Source organism: Macaca nemestrina, chromosome 6 (assembly GCF_043159975.1).
Source record: "Macaca nemestrina isolate mMacNem1 chromosome 6, mMacNem.hap1, whole genome shotgun sequence".
In the NCBI taxonomy this organism is placed as follows: domain Eukaryota; kingdom Metazoa; phylum Chordata; class Mammalia; order Primates; family Cercopithecidae; genus Macaca; species Macaca nemestrina.
The window spans coordinates 42,549,147-42,564,492 of NC_092130.1; the positions used below are offsets into that span (position 1 = coordinate 42,549,147).

The following is a 15,346-nucleotide window of genomic DNA, read 5'->3' on the forward strand; positions in this document are numbered from 1 at the left end:
CCATGTGAATTTCTTTGGCCAATGGGATGTTAACAAATATGATGCAAGCAGAAACTTGAAATGAGTTTATACATTAGAACTTGCTCTTTGGGACCTCTACAATTGCCATGAAAAAGACATGCCTGGGCTAACTTGGACCCAGGAGAAGGATGAGATACATGTAGAGCAGAACCAACTCAAAGACACATGTGTGGGTCCTGCCAAATAGCAGCTATATTGGCAAGCCTAACAGAGATCAGTCAAGCCCAGCTGGATCAATTGAACTCTAAACACATGAGAAATATTTATTGTAAGCTACTACACTTGGAGGTGGTTTGTTCCCTAGGAAAAGCTAGATACAAGACCTAACTTGGGCCTCAGCTCTCTACCTCTGAATCATTTAGGAGGCTTTTGGTTGTAACCAAAAACCCCAACTTAAATTGGTTTAAACAATAAAGAAATTTATTTCTGTCACACAGCAGCAGTTTCAGAGATAACAGCAGACACCATTTGTGGTAAGTTCACAGATCTAGCTCCATTACTTTGAGATGGCTTCAGTTTTGCCCTCCTTTGTGTTAGCTAAGTATCTTACGCTTCCCCAAGATGATTGTGTACAAGCAGCAACTGTGATTATATGTCATTGATGTCAGTAAAGAGATAGCACCAACCAAAGAGAAAAAAAAAGTTATTCCCGTTAGTCTAATTGGGTTACCTTAGGTCACCTCCCTAACATGGACCATGCTAATTGATTTATGCCAGGCCAAGCTCACTACACTCCAGCCTGGGCGACAGAGTGAGACTCAGACTTAAAAAAAAACCATAAGGAAGAGAAAATATATTTACTATTCACTAAGTGGGTCTTCATAATGATCTTTATCCTAGTGGCCTTCATACTGAGTAGGCTGAGGAGGAGGAGGGGAAGAGGAAGGGAGGGTCTTGCTGTCTCAGGGGTGGCAGAGCGGAAGAGGTGGAGGAGTGCATTCAGTGAAACTTTACAAATTTTACATAATAATTTTTCTCTGACATTTTTTTCATTTTTCTAAAAATGTTTCTACACAGTACCAGTCCTTCAACCCTTTGCTTTAGTTTCTGCGCCTATATCATGGAAGGGTCCATGTCATAAAAGAAGTCAAAAGCAGTCTTGAATAATGGGAACCCTTCTCCAGATGTCTAATGTCCATTTATTTTCTGTTCTGTTTCTATGTTTTCCTTCTCATCATTTGGCACTGATTTGGAAGCACCCATCTCCATCAAGGACTCTTCTGTTAATTCGTCTGGTGTGGTGTCCATTAGCTCTTGATTTCTCCAAAATCAGTATCCTGAAACCCTTCACCCTCCCACTTTTTTTTTTTTTTTTGCCACATTTACATCTCTTTCATGATTTCTTTGATTGACTCTGTCATAAATCCTGTGAAGTCATGCACATCTGAACAGTTTTTTCCAGCGGGTATTTATTGTTTCAGGTTTGATAGCTTCACAGTTTTTAATAACGATGGCATCTTCAATAATGCAATCCTTCCACACTTTCATGATGTTCTCTCTGTTGGGGTTCTCTTCCGTAGTATCGACAATCCTTTCTAAAGAGTACTGTGTGTTATGAGCCTTAAAAGTCCTCATGATCCCCTGATCTAGAGGCTGAATTAGAGACGTTGTGTTTGGGGGTAAGTAAACCACTGGAAAAAGCATCAATGGAACCATTCTAGAAAAAGAGTTCTAATTGTCCAGGCCTTCTTGTTGTACAACCAAAAGACTGGAAGCTGGTGTTTTATCTTTTCCCTTCAAGGTTAGGGGGTTAGCAGTTTTATAGATAAGGGTAGTCCAGATGATAAACCTGACTTCATTTGCACAAAACAGTAGAGTTAGCCTGTTTCTTCCTGCCTTAAATCCTTGTGCTTGCTTCTCTTCCTTATTAATAAATGTTCTTTATGGCATTTTTTTTTTCCAGAATATGGCACTATTGTCTGCATTAAAAACCTGTTCAGGCAGATATCCTTTCTCCTCAATGATTTTCATAATGACGTCTGCTATATTGTCTGCTGCCACTTGGTTGGCAAAAGCTACTTCTGCTATCTTGACATTTTTGAAAGTGAAACCTCTTTCTAAAAGTATCAAACCAACCGTTGCTGGCATTAAATTCTCCAACTTTAGATCCTTCACTTTCCTTTTACCAGTTGCCACATGATTACTTTTCTTTTCTTTCTTTCTTTTTTTTTTGAGACGGAGTTTTGCTCTTGTTACCCAGGCTGAAGTGCAATGACACAATCTCGGCTCACCACAACCTCCGCCTCCCAGGTTCAAGTGATTCTCCTGGTTCAGGCTCCTGAGTAGCTGGGATTACAGGCTGTGCCACCACGCCCGGCTGATTTTGTATTTTTAGTAGAGACGGGGTTTCTCCATGTTGGTCAGGCTGATCTCAAACTCCTGACCTCAGGTGATTTGCCCACCTTGGCCTCCCAAAGTGCTGGGATTACAGGCGTGAGCCACTGCGCCTGGCCGATTTTGCTTTTCTTAAATCATTTAGCATCTAAAGGTATGCCTTTCTTATAGCAATCCTGCATTCCCACAGAAGCTGCATTTTCAATGAGATAAAAAGGTATTTTGCAAAAAGGGCAAGGTTTCCACACCTGCTGGCATAGCTGCAGCAAGGGCTTCATGAATTTCACATAGAAGCTGCACTTTCAATGAAATAAAAAGGTATTTTGCAAAAAGGGCAAGGTTTCCACACCTGCCGGCATAGCTGCAGTGATGGCTTCATGAATTTCCTTTCCTTCCCCCTGCTTCCAGGGCAATGGTCCTTAGTCTCTGGATTCACTTATCTTGAAACGGTGGGCAACTGCAGCTGCAGACGTCAATTTATGATACATATCAAGTAATTCAATTTTATCTTGTAACGTCATGACATTTCTCTACTTTGTGGGAGCACCCCCAGTATCACTAGTGGCATTTTGTATGGGTCCCATGGTGTTATTAAAGGTTTATGGTATTGCACTAAATACGATAAAAAACACATGAGAACTATGAGAGATCACTTTTTTACTGAGATACACAATTTATTGGAGAGACAAACTGCTTAAGTGAAGATGGTGAGCATCACACGACACTTTAAATGGATACAGCACTAGAGTTCACTGCAATAGCAACAGGAGATGGCTATGAAATTCTTACACTAGTGCAGTGTGTACTCTAATTTTATGCAGTTATGATATAGTACTGCATCTTTTGTTTACATTTTTCTTGACTGCAAATGGTGCCACATGTTTATGTGCATAAGTTTTGGCAAATTTTAACTTCTTATAATACATTTGTGTATACTGTGTGATAGTAAACAATAAAATAGATGAGTATCTACAGGTATTTCATGCATTCACGACATGCCTAACTTCTTCTTAATTTTTTTTTCAGTATTTCTAGGCTACATGGTTGGTTTGGGAGTTTTTTCAAATTGTCACAAAGGTCCAAAAATTTTCCAATATATTTACTGAAAAAATCCATATCTAAGTGGACCTGTACAGTTCAAACTCATGTTGTTCAAGGGTCAACTGTACTAATAAAGAAGTTTTGTAGGCCACTGACCACTGTCTATGAAAAAAAGTTTTGAGTCACTCACCTGATAATACAAAATAGATTTACGTTAGCATTATATAAGGAAAAATCAATAAAAATAACTCTAGTCCCTCTTGTGATCCAGCTGTTCAGTCGAAGGTCAATGAACTTGTTTTTGGTTTCAGATTTTGATTTTGATAAAGTGAAAATATATCCTCCATTTCGGTAAACACCAAGAAATCCCCAGTGCCAAGGGGAGTTGGTATTAGAAGTAGAATATCTCCATCTGTTAGACATGAAAAGAATAATGGTGAAATGAGAAAGCCCAACTGAGAAGTATTCTAATAATTTAAATTGATCTTTGGTTCAAAAGTAGTAGTTTTTTGGCCGGGTGCGGTGGCTCACGCCTGTAATCCCAACACTTTGGGAGGCCGAGTAGGCGGATCCCTTGAGCCCAGGAGTTCGAGACCAGCCTGGGCAATGTGGTGAAACCCCATCTCTACAAAAAACACAAAAACTAGCCAGGCATGGTGGCGTGTGCCTGTAGTCCCACCTACTCAGGAGGCTGAGGTAGGAGGATTGTTTGGGCCCAGGAGGTTGAGCTGCAGTGAGCTGTGATCATGCCACTGCACTCCAGCCCAGGCAAAAGAGCCAGACCCTGTCTCAAAACAACAACAAAAAAACCAAAAACAAACAAAAAAACAAAACAAAAGTAGTACTTTAAAAAAAAGTATTAGTAAATTCATAAGTATTATAGTAATTTTAAAGCAAGACAATGCATTAAGGACTAAAGGATTAAGATTTAATTAAGATTTAATGTAGTTTATACTTTTTAATGCATATGGTGGGCAACACCACTGGACTAGGTGCTATGAGATAATTTTTCAAAAATCCATAATTTTTCAAAAATTTGCTGGGCATAGCAGCATGTGCCTGTAGTCCTCGTTACTGAGAGCCCCAGAGTTCAAGGCCGCATTGAGCTATGATTGCACAACTGCACTCCAGCACTCCAGCCTGGGTGACCAAGTGAGACCCTGTCTCAGAAAAAAAAAAAATCCATCTGTTAGGTGTGGTGGCATATGCCTGTAGTCCCAGCTACCCAGGAGGCTGAGATGAGAGGACTGCTTGAGGCCAGGAGTTTGAGGTTGCAGTGTCGATGATGGTGCCTGTGAATAGTCCCTGCACTGTGGTGTAGGTCACATGGTGAGATCCCCTCTCTAAAAAAACAAAAAAATCCATCTGTTGTCTCACAGAGCTTAGAATTGTCTCAGGGAGCTTAGAATCTAGAAAATGACGACTGTTTTTTTTATTTAACATGTTGTTTCTGTTATGAGATATTTAGTCTTTGAGTAGGACAAAACTATTAAGAATTTTGGCTCAGAAATGGGTAAAAAAGGTGTTTCATAACTGTCTTGTAAATGTAATATATTGTTTATAAATGCTCAATAAAAACTTTGTTACAGTGTCCATGTTGTTACGTAGATATTTTAATGAAAGTACATAAAAATCAAAGTAAACTGTGTATAACTAAATTTTGGACTGGGTGCAGTGGCTTACGCCTGTAATCCCAGCACTTTGGGAGGCTGAGGTGGGCGGATCACTTGAGGCCAGGAGTTCGAGACCAGCCTTGCCAACGTGGTGAAACCCCATCTCTACTAAAAACACACAAATTAGCTGGGCGTGGTGGTGCATGCCTGTTATCCCAGCTATTTGGGAGGCTGAGGCACGAGAATCTCTTGAACCCAAGAGGCAGAGGCTGCAGTGAGCCAAGACCGTGCCACTGCACTCCAGTCTGGGTGACAGAGTAAGATTCTGTCTCAAAAATAGAAAAAAAAAATTTTTTTTGTTTCTTCTTTTTAATTTGTAACTTAATTACAGGATATCCAAAAAAGGAAAGCTTTGATTCCTCATTTCAGTCTCTCTATTCAGTTCCCCCAAAACAGATTTGAAAGGTTATTCAAAGATGCACTGCTGAAACCTGTTCTACTACTAACACTACAGCAGGGAGGGATAGAGACACCACCAGGAAAAAATACCTATGTTTTAATGAAACTTCCATAGTTGTATTTTTGAGTGTTTTCCACACACGACTATTAAGTGGAAACAGGAAGATCTGTTGCACCAGATCTCCAGATCTCTCCTAGCTTCCAATGTTTTTTTTTTTTTTTGAGACGGAGTCTCGCTCTGTCACCCAGGCTGCAGTGCAGTGGCCGGATCTCAGCTCACTGCAAGCTCCGCCTCCCGGGTTCGGGCCATTCTCCTGCCTCAGCCTCCCGAGTAGCTGGGACTACAGGCCCCCGCCACCTCGCCTGGCTAGTTTTTTGTATTTTTTAGTAGAGACGGGGTTTCACCGTGTTAGCCAGGATGGTCTCGATCTCCTGACGTCGTGATCCACCCGTCTCGGCCTCCCAAAGTGCTGGGATTACAGGCTTGAGCCACCGCGCCCGGCCCAATGTTTTGTTTTTAATTAGTGAATTTTACATTTTAGACAAACAAAATTGATTCTTTTTTCATTGTTGAGGATTAACAGGTATTAATTCACAATTCCAGTAAAGTATAGAGATTATAAAATAAACCTAATTGATAGTGTTAATTTTGGTATTTTATAAAGTATTTGTACTTGTTATGAGAATTTGGAATATTAAAATACTTAAAAGAGTAGTCTTAGGATTCCAATTAATAATGTGTAAATAATTGCTTTATCTTGTAATTTGGGGTTGAAAGAAAGTAAATAGTACTATAATAGTTAAGAGAATGGGCTGGGTGTGGTGGCACACACCTGTAATTCCAGCACTTTGGGAGGCCAAGGCAGGTGAATTGCTTGAGCCCAGGAGCTTGAGACCAGCTTGGGCAACATGGTGATATCCCATTTGGGCAGAAAATACAAAAATTATCTGGGTGTGGTGCCATGTGCCTATAGTCCCAGCTAGTTGGGAGGCTGAGGTGGGAGGATTGCTTGAGCCCCAGAGGTTAAGGCTGCAGTGAGCTATGATCTTCACTGCACTCCAGCTTGGGCGACACAGCGAGACCCTGTTTCAAAAATAATAATAATAATTTTTCTTTTTTGTTTTTTTTTAGACAGCATTTTGCTCTTGTTGCCCAGGCTGGAGTGCAATGGCACAATCTTGGCTCACTGCATCCTCCGCCTCCTGGGTTCAAGCAGTTCTCCTGCCTCAGCCTCCCAAGTAGCTGGGACTACAGGCATGCACCACCATGCCCGGCTAATTTTTTTTTTTTTGTATTTAGTAGAGACAGGGTTTCACCATGTTGGTCAGGCTTGTCTCGAACTGCTGACCTCAGGTGATCCACCCACGTTGGCCTCCCGAAGTGCTGGGATTACAGGCGTGAGCCACCGCGCCCGGCCATAATAATGTATCATCATACTTATGAATGTATTTGATTTATAAGAATCATACAAGTCCTCAAGAACACTAAAAACTCATACAAAGAAGAAACAAGTTAAAAAAAAAAAAAAAACCCAGCAATAATTAATCCCGGGAGTTAAAGAGAAGTTGTTCAAGAAAGGAAATATAATCATTATTCATATTTATAATATAAACATTGACTAATGATTGACAATAATTATGATATAACTATATTGAGATGCTAAGAGGAACAGGAGGAGTGTGTGTAGAGGGGGTAGCATAAGAGAGCTATATGACAGATCGCCTTCCATGATAGAAAAACAATAGAGGTTGGGTGCAGCGGCTCACACCTGTAATCCCAGCTCTTCGGAAGAGCAAGGCGGGAGGATTACTTGAGACCAGGAATTTGAGATCAGCCTGGGTAACGTAGAAAGACCCTGTTTCTACAAAAAATAAAAAAAACTAGTCAGGTGTGGTGGTTTATTCCTGTAGTCCTAGCTGCTACTCAGCAGACTGAGGCAGGAGGACTGCCTGAGTCAGCAGTTTGAAGCTGCAGTGAACTATAATTACACCACTGCACTCCAGCCTGAGCAAGACAGTGAGATCCTGCCCCTAAAGAAAAAAAAAAAAAACATAACTGTAAAATCAAGTGTAAGGTAGCAGTATGAGGATGTAACTTAGAAAGAAAAAGTATATACCAGAAGAAACAACTATAAAAGAGCTGAAAGTAGCTGCTTCTGGAGAGTGGAAATTATGAGTAGGAAAGGGTAGACCTTTGTAGATATTCGTATTGCTTTAATAAATATTAAATTATAAAAAATGTTCATTCTCTTCTTCCTATAATTTTTGTTTTTTGAGGGGGGGATGGAGTTTTGCTCTTTCTTGCCCAGGCTGGAGTACAGTGGCGTGATCTTGGCTCAATGCAACCTCTGCCTCCAGGGTTCAAGCGATTTTCCTGTCTCAGCCTCCCAAGTAACTGGGATTACAGGCGTGTGCCACCATGTCCAGCTAATTTTTGTATTTTTAGTAGAGATGGGGTTTCACCATGTTGGCCAGGCTGGTCTTGAACTCCTGACCTCAGGTGATCCGCCTGCCTCGGCCTTCCAAAGTGCTAGGATTACAGGCGTGAGCCACTGCACCTGGCCTTTTTTTTTTGAGACTGAGTCTCACACTATCGCCCAGGCCAGAGCGCAGTGGCGTGATCTCGGTTCACCGCAACCTTTGCCTTCTGGGTTCGAGTGATTCTTGTGCCTCGGTCTCCTGAGTAGCTGGGACTATAGGTGTCTGCTACCACACCTGCCTAATTTTTCTATTTTTAGTAGAGACGGGGTTTCGCCATGTTGGCCAGGCTGGTCTCAAACTCCTGACCTCAAATGATCCACCCGCCTCAGCACTTTGCTAGGATTACAGGTGTGAGCCAATGATTTTCATAACGTTCTAAAAGCACAAAGTGTGCGTAGCACTGATACCAGCAGCTTCTGTGTCAAGGTAAGCTAGTGCCAGTGGCACATTTCCTTCTTTTTTTTTTTTTAGGGACAAGGTCTCCCTCTGTCGCCCAGGCTGGAGTGCAGTGGTGTGATCATAGCTTGCTGCAGCTTCAACCTCTTGGGCTCAAGTGATCCTCCTGGATCAGCCTCCCAAGTACCTTGGACTTCAGGTAAGCCCCATCACACCTGGCTAATTTTTAAATTTTCTGTAGAGACTGGGTCTCAGTATGTTGCCCAGACTAGTCTTGAACTCCTGCCCTCAAGCAATCCTCCTTCCTCGGCTTCCCAAAGTGCTGTGATTACAGGTGTGAGCCACCATGTCTGGCCTCACATTTTCAATACAAAGGGTACACATGAGTCTACACCAGCACTAGCCTCAGTCACTTTGAAACACAATGGCCATAGCATCTTTGGTAAGCATCATCAGATGCAGTCCCTGTAGAGCATAACTGCCCCATTTTAGTAGGAGCAGCAACAGAAAAAAATCACTGAAGGAAGCCAGAGTAAGAGAGGAGGAAAGTGACAGAGCACAACTAAGACACCCACTAAGGATCCCAGATCGTCTTGGGGATGTGTTGTCGGCATCTAGCCACAGCCAAAAAAGCAGATTAATTGAACATTTTAGAAGCAAAAATTGATGCTTTGCCCTGTGTCCAATATGACTAAGCACTTCATATACCAAAGTCAGAAAAAAGAAACACTTTGCATCCTAAAGTAAACAAAAAATAATAGGTTCACCCTTCCTTTTCTAAACACTGCTATCTCCAAATCTTCCTTTTTTACTACTGTTGAAACAGTCTCCTTACCCTTCCAGGACCCAGCTGGTGTTACTTGGAAGACACACATCTAAAAGATACAATGGTAAATGCTAGAAAAAGTATAATTTTATGCTACTTACTCAGTATTAATTTGAAGGCCAAAATTAGAGAGGTCTTCATTTGCAGAAGTATATTTGCCATAACATTCACTCATCAAAGACTGAAAAGATGAATAGACTTTGCATGTGTTGTTGCGGACTTTTAGTTGACGAACTCTGGGGACTCCTAGAAGAATATTCTCATAGTAGATGCGACTGCTGTTCTTTAAATTATACAGCTGCTGGTTATTGTACCATGAATCCCAGTACAGACCTTCCAAAAGGGGTCCTTCCATAAACTTCATATAGAAAAACAAATGTCATGGGAAAAATATTTTCATGTCTATAGAATCTACATTCATAACATTATGCATAAGAGATTTTGAGTATGAAAATCAAACTATTGATCAAGCTACCATTAATGGTAATGGTAATGCTAATGAAGCTACCGCGGATGGTTAACACTCATTAAGCATGTACTGTGTACTAGGCACTGCTCTAAGCACTTTATAAGCATTAACTCATTGAATCCCGTAGCCCTTCTTCTCTCCTTATACGAGTAAATTAAAATTTTCTTCCAATACATGAGTATCAGAGCTGGTCATAGCCACACATCATGACTTCACTCCAAAGTTGTCTGTACCCCTCCTCCTAACCCTCCTCCCCAGCTCTGGCCATGGTGCCTGCTACTCCTGGCTTTGCCCTTTGCTGATCGTTCTAAGAGATCCCAAGCCCAGGGTTCATTTACTTCCTCCCTTTGTCTTCTCTGTCATTGTCCACATACATGCTTCAGAAAACACAGTAACAAAGTGGCAGGGTGACCTCCACTTCTTTTATTATTGTTTCCTATTTCACCTAGCCTAAACCAACCATCTAGGATCATTTAGCCCTCATCTCACACTTGCCCTCTTTCAGGAAATGACCCTGTCTCCTTGGTAAGTTTCAAATTCCTGCACCGCATTCATGATATGACCTCTGTCCAATTCATACTTTGGCCTTTTCTACCTCATCTTCCATATGCTCACAATACCAAACATAGCTCCACATGTAGAATTACTTACAGAACATATTGTTCCTTCTTCCTAAAATACCCATCCCTGATTCATGCTTCAAAATGCAACTAAATTGTCATTACCACTGGAAGCCTTCTCTGCCTTGTCCTTATATGCCCCCATGTGCATATGCCAGGTTTTGTGACCTGGGAGAGCTGAAACTGCTGTCCCCTTAACTGTTCTTTCCTCATAATGTGAGCATGTTGCTATGTTAAATGTAATGGAAAAAGCAAGTCTATTCCACTGCTGAAGGAATGATTCCCTTACATAAGTAAAAACACCATGAAATTATATTCTTATATGTACATTTTATTATATACTGTACCTTACCATAACACATATACACAGTAAAGGCTTGTATGCCAAAACCACATATATTACACTTTCTGGGCAATTAAAGAACTTTTTCAAAGTAAATTTCACTATACACAATTATAGACTAGATCCTAACCCTCACATAAGATGCAAGTCTTCTATTTAACAAATGAAATGAGAACGTTTAAAAAAATCAATTTTTTTTTTTTTTTGAGATGGAGCCTTGCTCTGTTGCCCAGGCTGGAGCGCAATGGCATGATCTTGGCTCACTACAACCTCCAACTCCCAGGATTACAGGTGGCTGTCACCATGCCCGGCTAATGTTTGTATTTTTTAGTAGATACGAGGTTTCACTATGTTGGTCAGGCTGGTCTCGAACTGCTGACCTCAGGTGATCCACCCACCTTGGCCTCCCAAAATGCTGGGATTACAGGCGTGAGCCACCGTGCCCGGCCAAAAAAAATCAATTTTTAAAAAATTACAAGAATAGTATCAAACTGAGAACACAGGCTCTCAATAAACACTTACTGGCTGGTTGTTTCTAATAGTTTAAAGAAATGACATTTATTTTTATTTGTTCCTTCAAGAGATATTCACTGAGTGCCCACTATGTATGCCAAGGGTTCATGGACTACCTAAATCTACTTCATCCACAGTCACAAGATACTTTACCTTCCAAAAATCAGTTATGCTGCGAATAGACTTAAAGTTGGTTCTTTCTTCACCAGGCACAGAAGTGTCCAAAAATAGAGATGACATAACCTTGTTTAAGTAATACATATGTGGGTTTACCATCCCAAAAGTCACTAAGGAGAAGAATTTTTTGTTTAATAATTTACATTTAAAAACTCAGCTTATCAGGATTAAACATGTTATATTTTGTTCCTAATTTTGAAAATTAAACTTTATTTTATCTAATTATAAAAGTAATAATTTAAAAAATCTAAACTAAAAATATAAAAAGTAGGATGTAGTTTCTAGAATTAGTTTGGCAAATATTCTTCAGATATTTCTTTATGCATACACACTTATAAAGAAAATAATTTTATCTTTACAAAAATGAAGACACATTATACACACTATTCTGCAAGTTGACTTTTTCTCTACATGAGACTAAGGCAGTATAGTACTGTGAGTGATTAAGATTATACGGACTTTGAATTCAGACAGATAAGGGTGTGAGTCCCATCACAGGGATAGTATCTCTTACCTCCTAGTTTTGTTGTGAGAAGTGAGATGATGCACATAGAACATTTTAAACTGTGTTTTGGCACACGATGAGTTTTTAAAAATATTAACTAGTGGCGGGGCGTGGTGTCACACCTGTAATCCCAGCACTTTGGGAGGCTGAGGTGGGTGGATCACCTGAGATCAGGAGTTGGAGACCAGCAGACCAACATGGTGAAACCCCCATTTTTACTAAAAAAGTACAAAATTAGCCAGGTGTGGTGGTGCAGGCCTGTAATCCCAGCTACTCTGGAGGCTGAGGCAGGAGAATCGCTTGAACCCAGGAGGTGGAGGTTGCAGTGAGCCACTGTACTCCAGCCTGGGTGACAGAGCAAGACTGTCTCAAAAAAAAAAAAAAAAAGAAAAAAAAAAAAAGAAAAAAAATCACATTATACATGGAGATTCAGGTTGCTTTATTATATTAAAAAAGTGTTCTTTAAAATCTCTGAATAATGAGATTATAAATGATCTTTTTACTTATATTTTTATATTTTCCAAATATTCTGTAGTAAGCATGTAGTTTTCATAACTAAGCTTTTATAAAGCCGTCTAAGATACCTTAATTTATAAAGTTGCCTACAGTTATCTTTTTTTTTTTTTTTCTTGGGACAGGGTCTCAGCCTGTCACGCAGGTTGAAGTGCAGTCGTTGCAATCACAGTTCACTGCAGCCTTGACCTCCTGTGCTCAAGGAATCTTCCACCTCAGCCTTCCCAGTAGCTAGGACTACAGGGGTGTGCCACCACACCTGGCTAATTTTATAGTTGTCTTTTCAATCAAGAGCAGACTCAAACTCACCTCTACAACACCAATTAATTATTTAATTGCTATACAATTGCCAGTGTGTAGCACGTACCAACATGAGATAAATGCTGCCAGTGAGCTTTCATCTACTGTATGTTGGGTGCCATAAAGACAAATGCTCTTTAATACTCCTCTTTGCATATTAAGCCAATGCTATTGACCCACAGGCAGGAGGAATGCAGGTTGAGATGCTTTCCCAGTCCTCCTTATTTGCATTGACTCAGCACAAACGTATTTTTTTAACTGCAATAGGTGAGTGAAAAGAACCATGCTAATGGCAGACACCAAGATGAACTTTGGCCTCATTTGTACTTTGATTTTATGAAACTCAGCTGATGTGTCTATATGACTCTAAACAAAATCAAATCGCAGTTGCCAACCGAAGGGATGAATTATGTTCAAGACAGAACTGCCAAATGAAAGGAATCATTAAAATTCAATCAATATTGACTATGGAAGCTTCTTACATTTGTGATGTAAAATTTTGCCTTTTAAGAACTGGAAATAGTCAATTTCTAAATGAAATGAATCTAAATCAATCTAAGATTATGTTTAAACGGTGTCACTGTATTTTGAGTTTTAGTAGCCTGACAGCCTATGGTTTCGAAGTCTATGTTTTATTTTTCATCTCCACATTTTAACTTCTTAGTTCAAACAAACAACACCTTTATATCTGTGTACTTACATATACATAGGTTTATTAAAAAAATAAAGTAGAGTAACAATTCCTGAAGTGTGGTGGTAATTTCTACTTCCTTTCTGTAATGCAGCTTATGTTTCGAAGCCCCTGTGAGATATAAGACAAAATTTTTCTTTACATTATTATGTAATTTATGTTTATTAAGTGACAACAATGGAAAAACCACAACCACTTTTAGTCCTTACACTGCGGGGAGGAAAGCTCCAATAGCTTATGGCTATTTTTCAATGCTCAGCTTTACGAGGCGGGGAGAATTTTTTTACTATATACTATTAACAACAATTTTTTTTTTGTTTTGAGACGGAGTCTAGCTCTGCTGCCAGGCTGGAGTTCAGTGGCGCCATCTCGGCTCACTGCAACCTCCGTCTCCCGGGTTCAAGCGATTCTCCTGCCTCAGCCTCCCGAGTAGCTGGAACTGCAGGCGCCGGCCACCACGCCCGGCTAATTTTCGTATTTTTATTAGAGATGGGGTTTCACCATGTTGGCCAGGATGGTCTCGATCTCTTGACCTCGTGATCCGCCCGCCTCGGCCTCCCAAAGTATCGGGATTACAGGCGTGAGCCACTGCGCCCGGCCACTAACATTTTTTATATCATGATGTCTTCTCAACAGTCCTAAGATGAAAAAGCAAAATACAAAACAAGCTAAACCTCTCATCTGTCCTAACCGTTTTCTCCACCCCTCAACACCGCTTCTTGGGAAGGCTGGTTTCTGCTGGAGAGGGAGAAAGCACCCTGGCTTGAATTCTGTCAAGGTCACGACTCCCGAGATCAACAAAGGACTTTAGAGACCAGCCTAGTGACCGACCGTCACTCGACAGCAGGTGACAACGCCCAGCTCGAGCCTTCGGCAAGAGGCGAGCGCCACGACGCTCAGGGCTTCAGTTTTCCCGTCTGTGCAATGGGACCATCTGTCCCTCTCCGCTTCTCCAGGGGAGGCTGTGAGGGCTAAAGGTGTCGGCAAGTCGGGCGCGGTGGTTCACGCCTGTAATCCCAGCACTTTGGGAGGCCGAGGCGGGCGAATCACGAGATCAGGAGATCGACACCATCCTGGCTAACACGGTGAAACCCCGTCTCTCCTAAAAAAAAATAAAAAACAAAACCCCAAAAAACAAACAACAACAACAAATCCCCCCCACTACAAAATTAGCCGGGCGTGGTGGTGTAGTCCCAGCTACTCGGGAGGCTGAGGCAGGAGAATGGCGTGAACCCGGGAGGCGGAGCTTGCAGTGAGCCGAGATCGCGCCACTGCACTCCAGCCTGGGCGACAGTGAGACTCCGTCTCAAAAAAAAAAAAAAGAAAGAAAAAAGGTGTCGGCAGTCACATCTCTCACATGAATTGAATTTGGGGCCGCAGAGTTCCTTTCAGGGTGTCTGGAACTGCCAAATCGCCCCTGTCCCTCCCATTCCTTAAGAGCATCCCTCACCCCCTCGGTGCCACCGTGACGCCTCAGCCATGGTGGACCTGCACTACACCGTCAGTCCGTTCGCCCGGGGCCGCGGCGCTTGCGCGCTGCTCTCGCGGAGCGCGCTGCCCTCGCGGTGCGCGCTGCCCTCGCGGAGCGCGCTGCCCCGCTCTGACGCCTGCGCGAGCCCCCGGCTCCTCCAGGGCTGCGAGCTACTCAAGGAGTCTTCAGCGCGGCTGCGCCGCAGGGGCCCGGGAGGCCCTTTGCCCGAGGCGGGCTGCGGGCTGCGGGGGTCGGGTGCGGAGGGCCAACTTCTGGGAATAACCTGGCTGTGGGCTTAAAAATCGTATCATTCATTATCACGGGCTTCTCTTTCTCGAATACCTTTAACATTTATCGCCTTGTTAGTCTCCACATCCACCTCCGTGAAAGGTAGGTATTTTTGTCCTCATTTTAGGCCTGAAGAAACCGAGACGCTGATAAATGAAATAATTCACTGAAAGTTGGGGCCAAGTCTGTTGGATGCCCAAGCCCAAATGCCTAACCGTGACCCCACGCTGCTGCTGCTGCTGCTGCTACTTGCAGAAACTGTTTATTAACCGAGAGCTGTTGCTG

The 15,346-nt window shown here is 41.9% G+C and overlaps 2 protein-coding genes across 7 annotated transcripts in view; one reads left to right on the plus strand and one right to left on the minus strand.

Annotated features, from left to right (window-relative positions):
* LOC105467091 (polycystin 2 like 2, transient receptor potential cation channel) overlaps nt 1-14,856 on the minus strand; it is a 65,703-nt gene extending 50,847 nt beyond the window's left edge. For 3 of the 5 annotated variants that reach the window (XM_071098381.1, XM_024788168.2, XM_071098379.1), the window contains exons 1-5: nt 14,753-14,856; nt 13,312-13,413; nt 11,270-11,403; nt 9,273-9,529; nt 3,587-3,808 (exon numbers count right to left, since the gene is read on the minus strand). In XM_071098381.1, the coding sequence (XP_070954482.1) occupies nt 3,587-3,808; nt 9,273-9,529; nt 11,270-11,403; nt 13,312-13,413; nt 14,753-14,783 (746 nt within the window). In that variant the 5' untranslated portion in view covers nt 14,784-14,856. Of the gene's footprint in view, nt 1-3,586; nt 3,809-9,272; nt 9,530-11,269; nt 11,404-13,311; nt 13,414-14,133; nt 14,378-14,659 lie in introns of those variants that run through there. The other 2 variants (XM_071098382.1, XM_071098383.1) reach the window with 2 other exon arrangements.
* A 103-nt stretch (nt 14,857-14,959) lies between these two features.
* Nucleotides 14,960-15,346, plus strand: part of LOC105467094 (kelch like family member 3) — a 270,346-nt gene continuing 269,959 nt past the window's right edge. For both annotated transcript variants that reach the window (XM_071098389.1, XM_071098391.1), the window contains exon 1: nt 14,960-15,163. The gene's annotated coding sequence lies outside the window, so the exon portion shown is untranslated. The remainder of the gene's footprint in view (nt 15,164-15,346) is intronic.